General features: G+C 62.2%; 6 protein-coding genes across 6 annotated transcripts in view; 3 read left to right on the forward strand and 3 right to left on the reverse strand.

Moving 5' to 3' along the window:
• Positions 1-175: 175 nt before the first annotated feature.
• On the forward strand, positions 176-1,080 carry RHTO_03070 (uncharacterized protein; the record flags this gene model as incomplete). Its single annotated transcript, XM_016416742.1, has 2 exons — positions 176-341; positions 404-1,080. 2 exons carry the CDS (start codon positions 176-178, stop codon positions 1,078-1,080), a joined length of 843 nt encoding a protein of 280 aa, XP_016276461.1.
• Positions 1,081-1,186: 106 nt separating this feature from the next.
• On the reverse strand, positions 1,187-3,452 carry RHTO_03071 (rabenosyn-5; the record flags this gene model as incomplete). Its single annotated transcript, XM_016416743.1, has 6 exons — positions 1,187-1,319; positions 1,385-1,936; positions 1,996-2,367; positions 2,425-2,485; positions 2,547-2,712; positions 2,769-3,452. 6 exons carry the CDS (start codon positions 3,450-3,452, stop codon positions 1,187-1,189), a joined length of 1,968 nt encoding a protein of 655 aa, XP_016276462.1.
• A 165-nt stretch (positions 3,453-3,617) lies between these two features.
• RHTO_03072 (D-amino-acid oxidase) lies at positions 3,618-5,023 on the reverse strand (the record flags this gene model as incomplete). Its single annotated transcript, XM_016416744.1, has 6 exons — positions 3,618-3,936; positions 3,989-4,413; positions 4,469-4,534; positions 4,598-4,744; positions 4,804-4,919; positions 4,990-5,023. 6 exons carry the CDS (start codon positions 5,021-5,023, stop codon positions 3,618-3,620), a joined length of 1,107 nt encoding a protein of 368 aa, XP_016276463.1.
• A 109-nt stretch (positions 5,024-5,132) lies between these two features.
• RHTO_03073 (nitrogen permease regulator 3) lies at positions 5,133-7,700 on the forward strand (the record flags this gene model as incomplete). Its single annotated transcript, XM_016416745.1, has 4 exons — positions 5,133-6,063; positions 6,119-6,716; positions 6,771-7,517; positions 7,571-7,700. 4 exons carry the CDS (start codon positions 5,133-5,135, stop codon positions 7,698-7,700), a joined length of 2,406 nt encoding a protein of 801 aa, XP_016276464.1.
• Positions 7,701-7,707: 7 nt separating this feature from the next.
• RHTO_03074 (uncharacterized protein) lies at positions 7,708-9,123 on the reverse strand (the record flags this gene model as incomplete). Its single annotated transcript, XM_016416746.1, has 5 exons — positions 7,708-8,243; positions 8,306-8,441; positions 8,493-8,843; positions 8,913-9,050; positions 9,103-9,123. 5 exons carry the CDS (start codon positions 9,121-9,123, stop codon positions 7,708-7,710), a joined length of 1,182 nt encoding a protein of 393 aa, XP_016276465.1.
• Positions 9,124-9,284: 161 nt separating this feature from the next.
• The window catches only part of RHTO_03075 (aryl-alcohol dehydrogenase), a gene marked incomplete at both ends in the record, with an annotated part of 1,587 nt that continues 1,234 nt past the window's right edge, over positions 9,285-9,637 (forward strand). Inside the window, 3 exons of the mRNA XM_016416747.1 lie at positions 9,285-9,359; positions 9,421-9,434; positions 9,515-9,596. Of these exons, the coding sequence (XP_016276466.1) occupies positions 9,285-9,359; positions 9,421-9,434; positions 9,515-9,596 (171 nt within the window). The remainder of the gene's footprint in view (positions 9,360-9,420; positions 9,435-9,514; positions 9,597-9,637) is intronic.

A 9,637-nucleotide genomic window follows, 5' to 3' on the forward strand; every position in this document is an offset into this window, starting at 1 on the left:
AAGTTCAAGCGCAACTTTGTAATCAACTTTGTATTGCCCACGTCAGTTAAGTTAACCCTCCTAACTTAGCGAACCCTTTCGAAGCGAAAGTCGAGCGCGCCTCGCCCGCGCACCAACGCGACGCTCGTTGCTCGTTGCTCTCGCGTTCGCTCTCGTTCACGCTCGCACACAAGCCATGGCCACCGCCGACCTCCCCTCCCCAAGCAAGAAACCCACCTATGCGCGCACAGACGACGTCCCAAGTCGCCGCGACCCAAACGACTTGAGGGGGTCGATGGCGGAGCGGGCGCGCACTCCGTGGGCCGAGGAGATCAGGCTGAGCGCGTTCAAGGGGCGCGCAGGTGCGTCGTACGCTCCCGTCGACGCGCATGACATGAGTGACCCGCGCGAGAGGCGCACGCAGGCGTCAACCTCGGCTACTCGACCACCTCCTCCTCCTCACTCTCCGCCCCATCCCTCCCTTCTCGGCGCCCGCTCGGCCCCTCCCGAACCGAGCCACACCTCTCCTTCGCCCCCTCCTCCTCCACTGCCGCACCCTGGCAATCCAGCCGCGAGATCCTCGACTCGGTCTACGCCGTCCCGCGCGTCAAGAGGGCGGACGAGTTGAGGCCCATGTGGGAGACGGGGTCGCAGGATGGTTCGTCGGCCCGCGCAGTAGAGGGAGAAGATAGTGGGTTCTTTGGAGCGCCCGGGATGGATGTCGAGCGTGAGGAAGCCGACGGAGACGGGTTCAATTTGGACGAGGCGTTCGGGCCGAGCAAGACGGCTTTGTCGTTTGGGTTGCTAGGACGGCAGGGGGAGGCGGACGAGTCGCAGGGGTCGAATTCGACGACCAGGACCGTCACGCAGCGTTTGAAGCGGGCTTTCGAGGAGGAGGAGCCGACAGAGGAGGCGGAGGGCCAGGACGACGAGGAGATGGCGCCTACGGATGTCGAGGACGAGGGGGAGGACCAGCCTGGTCCGCTTGGAACGGCGCCGAGAGGGGCGGCCGCGCAAAGGCGGACGGCGGGTCTGAGGAGAGGATGGGGCAAGACGCAGTCGTTGCCGGCGAGCGCGTTCGAGTCGATGGTCGAGTTCTAGTTTCTCTCGCGCTTTCTGTTTTCACTCATTTACGAGCCTTTCATCACGCAACGCATAACGACCGATCTATTCCTTCCCGACCGAAACGGGCCGAGAGACTCGGCGTCTACGGCAACGTCGCGCTAACAGCCGCGATCTCGGCGCGCAACTCCTCGAGACTCGCTTGGAGAGCCGCGGCGTCTTCGAACTGTCGGCGGGCGTTGGCGTCGTCGACATACGACTTGACGAGCGCTTCTTGTCTGATCGACCCCGAGCTGCGTCAGCTTCACCCAAGAGATCGAGAGGGAGAAAGTAGGGGACGCACTCGCGCAAGACGTTGAGTTTCGCCATCGCCTCCAACTCCGGCCCAACCTTCTCATTCACCTTCTCCACCCCCTCCTTCTCCAACAAGCTCGCCAAGCTCTTCACCGTATACTCTCCCTCTCCCTTCCCGTCCTTCTTCTTCCCCTTGCCCTTTCCCCCACCGCCGCCGCCTAACTCCTCGACGTTGCCCAAACTCCTCAACAGCCCAAGTTTCTCCGACAGGAACGCCGCACCTCGATTCGCCAATGCCCGTTGTAGGCGGTCCTGCGACCCACCTGGCACCGCATCCGGCGGGAGCGGCAAATCCCTAATCCGCTTGGAGACGGTATCGTAGCTCGCCAAATCCGTCAAAAGCCGTTTCCGAAGCGTTTTGGCATGGTTTGCGGAAGGCGGGTGGGCGGACTGAGATGCGGCGGAAGGGTTGGAGAGGAGGACGACGAGTTCTTGGAAGGAGGGGAGGGTGGCGTTGATTTCGTGTTCGAGCTCGACGAGGACTTCGTAGAGTTTGAGCCAGGTCGGGGTGCGGATGGGGAGGACTTTCATCTGTAGACGGCTGCGAAGACGGTCTCGGTGAACACGCTTACCTTTGTCGAGAGGAGGAGAAGGACTCACAGAGCCGTGTTGAGGCAATCCCTGCACACCCGGACCTTCTTCCGCCTGTCCTCCTCCTTCTTCTGCTGCGTCGCACCCACTCCAATCGCCGCATCAAGCGACAAGTCCTGCTCGACAGGCGGAACCTCCACCACGACTCCGTAAGGCTTTTTCTCCCCGCTCGAACCGTCGCCGAGTCGCTGGTATTCGTAGGTGAAGAACGTCGAGCATCGTTCGCGTCGGACTGGTTTGGGAGGAGAGGGAGGTCTGTCGGCGGTTGTTTCGAGGAGGGCGGGTTCGGGGAATTGAGAGATTGGAGTCGGCGGGAGGAAGCAGACGACGCGGCCGCAGAGTCGGCAGTGATGCCGTCGTGTTCGAACCCCGAAGGCAGCGCTGTGTGATGAAGGAGTCAGTGCGTGAGTCACCGAAGAGAGAGACTGGCGGTCTTACGTGCAGATGGGGCAGCGGACCGCGTCCTTGTCGTCCTGCCATTTCACGATCGCTTGTTCCGCTACCGCAAAGTAGAGTCGTTAGCATGCGCACGTGTAGAGCACGCTAACGCGACGACGCACCTCGCTCGATATCAACGTCGACATTGCCTGCGACGCTCCGCCAAAGCTCTTTCGCCGTTCGATTCCGCAGAGTATCCCGCAGGGAGGTGATTGTCGTGAGCGTCGAGTCCTTCGGGGTCGGCTCCTTGATCTCGGTACCGGGCGAAGGAAAGTGTAACGCGACCAGCTGCAGAGAGGATATCAGCGACACGGCGAAAAGAAGTACGGGCGAAAGAAGCGCACCTTCTCCAGCCGCCGCTCGAGCCTGCCCTCGTCCAGCTTCCTCGCCTCACTACACCTCTTCCTCTGCTGAAAGAACTCGTCGCTCCTGTCCCGCCGGACACCGTGAGGCTGAAAACCCGCCTGGTACGGCATCTTGCCTCGCTGCGGCTGTCTCGTGCCATTCGCGTAAGGTGCGGGACTGCTGGATGATTTCTCAGGAGACCAAGAGCGGTCGGGCGTGCCGGGAGGAAAAGGGGATTGGCCTGGCGGGACAGAGGCAAAGGGAAAGGTCGAAGGAGGTGGGGTAGGGCGGTTCGAGGGAGCTGGAGGCGGCGACCTCGCCTGCCGCACGTCGTACGCCTGCCGTCCCGCCTGTGATTGCCCTCTGCTCGCGCCAGATGGTCCCGCGGAGCCCTCGCCTGTCCCGCTCGATGCGACGCTGACCGTCGACAGCCCGCTGAACTGGGCCGGTAAAGCGGGTCGCGAGGGTTGCGGCGCCTTCAGCAGTGACGACGAACTCTCTGCATTTGCTGCGGCAGGTCGAACAAGCCCGCTCGCAGTGCGTGAGGACGAGGCAGGTCCTCCGAGCGGTGAGGGGCCGTGATGAGGAGGGGTCGACAAGCTGCCTAGCTGGTGGATGGACGTGATCGAGTTGTTCGTAGCGTGCCGCTTTGGCGTGTACGGCACATAGCTGGGCGAGCTCATTGCTGCGAGTGATGGGAAGCGGTGGAAGCGAGCAGGTGCGCAGGTGGGGGTGTCGTCGAGCAATGGAATAGTTAAAGAGACGTTGCTACGGCTTGCGTACAACACTGCAGATCTATGACCCTGTGCGAGATGGCCGAGAAAGCCTGCGATGCAAGTTGCGCGAGTCTACAGCTTGCTCGTCCCGCTCAACGCCTGTCGAACCAGTTCAACCGCTGCGTCCGAACTTCCCCAGGATGTCTGATAGCCGTACCCTCCGTATCCGTAATTGTGCACGACGGGAAGCTGTCTGCCTTGCGAAGTTTCGAGGCTGTCGAGCTCGAGACGAATTCCTCCGTCCCTCGTTGGACGCAAGCCGACCGCGTCTTCGACGACGTCGAGGTCGTCTATTATTCCGCCTCGCTTGTCAGGCGGTAGAAGATCTGGACACAGCGCGAGGCAGCGAGTCTTGATGTCCTTGGCCAGCTCGGGACCGGGCGTCGGATCCCTGCGCGCGAAACGGTCAGAACAGGTCTCTTAAAGAGGTGTGGCGGACTCACCAGTTGTTCTTCTCTGCACTCCCACCGAGTACCACTGTCCCGCTCTCAACCCGCGGGATGATGTAGGTATACGTCGCAGGCCTCTCTTCCCGCGCTGGCCCGCTCCGCATGTAACCTTGCTTGATCCACGGCGCGCGGACAATGACGAGTTGGCCGCGAGTCGGGTAGACAGCAGGATCGGGCACGAGTGTCCGAGCGCCTAGGCCGGTGCAATTGACCAGGAGTTTGGCGCGGGCGAGTGCAGGGTGGACGGCGAGGGCGTCTGAGAGTGATCTGAGCGATCTGCAGCGGCGTGTTCGGCCGCCGAGAGACTTGTAGCGTCGAAGAAGGTAGGGCAGGTATGCTGGCGTCTCAATCAGGATGTGGGTAAAGGCGGCGCCGTACGAAACGCCGTCGGGCAGTTCGTGCGGTTCGAGCCAGCGGAACTGAGCGACAACGAGTCAGCTTCGAAAGGGTGTGGCGGGAATGCTGACGACGCACGTCGGGGTAGTAGCGCGATATCAGGCCTAGCTGGCTCAGCTCGTCGTCCTTGCCTGTCGGTCGTGGCTGCAGGTGAAAATCCTCGTCAGCTCCTTCTCCCGGCGTCCAGAGACAGTAGGCACGGCGCACCTGTTCTCGGTACTCGACTTGCGACGCAAAGTGAAGCGGCACCGACGGATCCTTGCGCATCATGTCGCTCATCGCGGCGAAAGTCGTCCGCTCCAGCTCGTGAAGCCGCATGTCGGCGCCCGTTCCGTATGCGACATGGTGCGCGCCCTGATCAGGGAGAGGTGAGTCGGCGAAAGTTTGGAAGAACGAGGGAGTCATGCGCATACAGCCCAAGGAGAGGTGAAGTCGATCGTCTTTGGGTCATCAGGCCAGTCCCGGGCAACAATGTCCACCTCGTAGCCAGCCTCTAACAGCCTGATTCCCGTGGAGAGACCAATCACGCCTTTATAGAGGGCAAAGTCCATGAGTCAAGATCAGCGAGGCCAGGTCGGTAGGGAGGAGGAGAAGCGGACCAGCCCCGACGACGAGCACCTGTTCCGCGGGCATGGCCAATTCACAGAGCCTAGATAGCAATGCTCGTGCTGAGTGCAAGCCAAGTCAGCGACGAGTGAAGGGGAGGGGGGCAAGGAGAGGAGGTGGGGGTTTGACGAGGGCGATGGCGTCGCTGCTCGCGCTGCTGCTCGTGGCCAAGTCGAGTGCAGGCGCACAGCTCGTGTACGGCTATCCGAGCGTGCCCAAGGCTGTCCCGCGGACCCACAAGCCGCTGTACCTCGGACGGCGCAAGATCTCGCTTCACCCGGACTACAACGAGTCGAGCTCGAGTTCGGACGAGTCGAGCGAGTCGGACGACGACGAGTACCGTGGACCCGACTCGAAGCAGTACCTCGGCTTCCCCGACCCTGTCCTCGCCTCGCTCCTCACGCCCAGTCGCGAGTTGTGCGATCAGCCTTTCGAACTCGTGGTCGACCACCTCGCCTTCGTGGGACATCCGGTCTGGCTAGGAGACGATGAGGGACCGAGGGAGAGGCTGGATGGAGCGGCGAACGAAACGGGCGAGCAGGAGAAGCGAGAAGCGGACACGGAGGACGACGAGGACGAGCGAGGGCGGAGCAGGCTGTCGCGGAAGGGCAGTATGGCTGAAGGAGCTGCAGAAGAAGAAGACGACGACGCGCGCCGAGTCGACCGCGACCAGACTGTCGGACCGCCAGCCAGCCGCGAAGCATCTCTCCCTCCTCACGCTCGCGCTCTCCTCATTCCCGAGCGCGACGATTCTCCTTCGCCTCGCCGACCCGGCGCACTCGCTCACAGCCACTCCTCGGCGTCGACGCTGCACGCTGGAACGTCCCTCGCCTCGTCTCAGCACTCGCACAACTCGCTCGCAACTGCCGGCCGCCTTGTCTCGTTTAATCTCCTCTGCGTGATCGACACCCCGCCAGACAGCCATCTGAGCAGTCACCTCGAGGGGTACTACAAAGACGTTGTCGTGCCAGTCACGGCGAACATCAAAGCCCTCGAGAAGAAGGACACATGGCTTACGAAGGAGGCGGCCAAGCTGCGGCGGATGCGTGAAGGGGCGCTCGAGAAGGGTGCGTCCGAGTCTTCGTTTTGCTTTTCTTGTCGTTGACGACGCTCGACCCGCAGACACGCCATGGGACGAGTTCCTCGCGACGCTTCCCGCCCGATCTTCCCTCGCAGGCGCCATCAGTCAACTCTACACCTCTCTCCGCGCGAACAAGCTCGCTTCCGTCCACTTCGGTCCTCTGCCAGTCCAGGTTCTCTTCCGTGGCGAGCTGCCGGCAGACGACGAGGTCGACCTGCGAGACCACGAGGAGTATCTCCTCCCCGACAGGGGCGAAGACTCGGACTCGCCTGAGCGACGGAACCGCAGCGTCTCTCCGAGCGGTCACGCCTTCCCTCGAACTCGACAAGCACCGATCTTCTCGACCATGCGACGCCGCCCACCAGTCCAGTTCGAGCCGTGGCAGACGCTTCTCCTCCTCGAGGACGTGCGACTGCTGCAACGAGACGTCCTAGAGGGTTCGCTACTATGGCGCTTCCTTGACATCTGTCGTCCGACCCTCAGCTTCGCCGACTACGAGACTCTGCTCGACTTGTACTCGGAGGACCACATGCTTGAAGACATCGTCGACCACCTCGTGCACTGGAAGAAGGCCCGCGTCGTCGACCTCGTCTCGCTCAAAGGGGCGTACGCCGTCAGTGCCGAGTTCGAGGTGAAGCGGTGCGACTAGATCTTCAGTCTTCCTAAGCCTCTCGCTGACGCTGCCTCTCGCAGACTCCCTTCTCTCGTCGCCTCTTTCAGCGACACCTTTCCCGCCCTACCGCCACTTCCCGTCCTCCTCTCTCAGCTCTCGCCCGCCGAGCCGTTCGCCTCGATCGTTCGCTCCGCACAGCGCGCATCCTACCTCAACGCCCTCGTCTGGCTCCTGCAGCACGAAGTGGTCGAGAAGCAGCGTACCTACGTCCGCATCGTCGCTTCGGAGGAGATCAAGCGCGCTACGTCGATGCACTGGGGTCCGGGCAAGAGCGGCGTCAGCGGCACGGAGGGGATGTCGGTCTCGTCGAGCCGGCCGGATGACGCCGGCATGCTGAGTACGAGCGCTAGCGCCGCTAGCGACCACAGCTTTGGCACGAATCGGAGCGACGGGCATAGCAGTACAGGCGGAGGCGGCGGCAGGTCGGCGAGGCAGTCGTCCGTCCGACCAGACTTTGACGATGCGAGGGGCATGACAGTGGTCAGCGGCGCGGCAGACCCGCTCTCGCCTCGCGAGGGGCTTCTCTCTTCTAGTGCGAAGAGCGCGACAATGTCGATGCGACGGACGAGGACGCCGAGGAGCCAGCAGGGACACCGCAGCAAGGGCTTGTCGACCGCGACTTACTCGTCGCACTCGGACAGGCCGGATGAGACGGCCTTGACGCCGACTGTCATCGTCGAACCGGGACGGCCGTCCATGCTGGAGAGCAGGTGGTTGAGCGAGATGTGCCGGGACAAGGACAAGTTTGTCGTCGACAAGTTTGAGCGGTACGCACACCTCTCTTCCTTGCGCAGATCTCGTGCTGATTCGGGCGGCACAGGATCATACGCATGCTCAACGGTCGGCACCACCTCGACGAGATCCGCTTCCGAGCCCAGCTCTCGCGCAAGCATCTCCAGTCGGTCCTCTCGACGTTCGAAGACCATCTCATCCTGTTCACGCACCCCTGAGCGACCTTCATTGCCGCCACTTGACGCTCAAAACTGTCCGCCCTACACCGCTCGTCTTGCCCTTTCCCTCGCCCTCGCCCCATACCGTCTCGACCTGCCCGCCTCGCTCTTCGACCCTTCGCCGGAACTCGAGCTCGCCGCCTCCGACACCGAAGTAGATCCGCTTGCACGCCACCAAGCACAGCGACTCCGACGTGTCCGCGGATGCCGGTCGTCGAGTCGCCGCTTCGAGGAGGTTCAGCAGCGGTTCGAGCGACGACAGCGAGTAGACCGTCTCGCTCGTCAAGACAAGATCGTAGCCGCCTTCCTCCTGCTTCTTCACCGCGTCGTCCATTCCCGCCCAGTCGCCATCAAAGAACCGCAGGTCGATGTTCTCCTGTTCGAGGAACGCGTCGAACGAGTCGAGGAATTCGGGCGTGACCTCGAGGCCGCCTGCTTCGGGCTCGGCGGGAGGTTCCTCGTCGGCGTCGGGTGCGGTTGTGGGTGCGGCAAGGTGTTGTGCGAAGGTGAGGAGGATGTTCGGAAGGGTGATGAGGCTCAAGACTAGTTCGTTTCGTTTAAGTCAGCTTGTTGTCCTTCTCATCCAGCATCGATAGACCACGCACCCTGCTTGTTGTAATCCTGCACGTGTATCCGCGTCTTTGGTGGTCGAGGCGCGCCGGTTTCAGTCGGGTTCTTGGCAATCTCGTTCAGCAAGCGAGCGAAGAGAGCGCAAATCGGGACAGCCGTTCCGCATCCGACCTGCACAAGGCGGGTCAGCAGCTGCACCGAGTTGTTAGGCATGCAACGCACCTCGAGGATGCCCTTTCCGCGCAAACGAGGCGTGCTCAGGTCCTGGTCGATAGCATATCCTCGCTGGTCGAGGCAGTCGACCAAGTCGAGCGAGCACTCCCACGTTTTCAGCCCGCCCTCGTAGACGCCCTTGACGAGGTCTGAAGACTCGTCCACGAACACCTCCTCGCGCTCCTTGCCCTTGCTTGGCGCCTCATCCTCCTCATCGTGCTCGTCCTGGTTCAGGACCTGAAACCGCGCGTCAAAGAGGTCGCGGCGGAAGAGGGTGGTATGGCGTGCGGTTTGAGAGCCATTGGCGCTCAGTGGGATGGTCACGGGCGTGTACGAGAGCAACGGCGGGAGTGTCGACACCTGATCGCCAAAAAGAAGAATCCGGGTCAACCTCCTCGCCTCGTCAAGCGATGAGGGATTTGAGCACACCAGTTCCTCCAAAAGGACCTCTCGGTGAGGTACGGCACTCGTCGAAGCCGTCGGCGGGCCTGCGTCGTCCCGGAGGGTGAGCTGGTCGAGGGTGGTGGGGAGGTCGAGCTCGTCGTCGAGTTCTGCCGCGTCGATGTCCTGCGAATGGTTCGTCAGCTTTGTTCTGGTCTATACGAGGGCATGCACGCACAAATGCGAAGGAGAATGACATTGTTGACGTTGCGTCGGCGGGTCAACCTCCACCCGACCTCTTCGGCTGCTCCACTTCGCCTCTTGAACTCCTTCCTTTCACTCGAGGCAGCTCGCCAACAGCTCGCTCTCGTTCCGCGCGCTATAGTCACTGTCAGCCTTACCCCAGACAACCCCTACGCTATGCCCGCTGCCAAACTCGAGGAGAAGGTGACGGAGTATGTGCGACTCGGTAACAGCGGCCTCAAGGTCTCCAAGGTGCGCACTGTTTCTTACACGCCTCCATGAAGGGTCACTGACCAGGCCAGGTGCTCTCCAGGTCATTCTGGGCTGGTGCGATCGCGCTCTCCCCCTTCTCCTCCTCGACCCTTCCCGCTAATAACCGTTTCCACTTTCCGGTTCTCCGTCGACAGCATGTCCTACGGCCTGAAATCTTGGGCCGATTGGGTCCTGGAGGGAGACGAGGCGCTCGAGCATTTCAAGGTTGCCTACGATGTGAGTTCCTCCTCTCCAAATTCTCGCTCTCCCCCCCCCCC

This window comes from Rhodotorula toruloides (genome assembly GCF_000320785.1).
Source record: "Rhodotorula toruloides NP11 unplaced genomic scaffold Scaffold2, whole genome shotgun sequence".
NCBI lineage: Eukaryota > Fungi > Basidiomycota > Microbotryomycetes > Sporidiobolales > Sporidiobolaceae > Rhodotorula > Rhodotorula toruloides.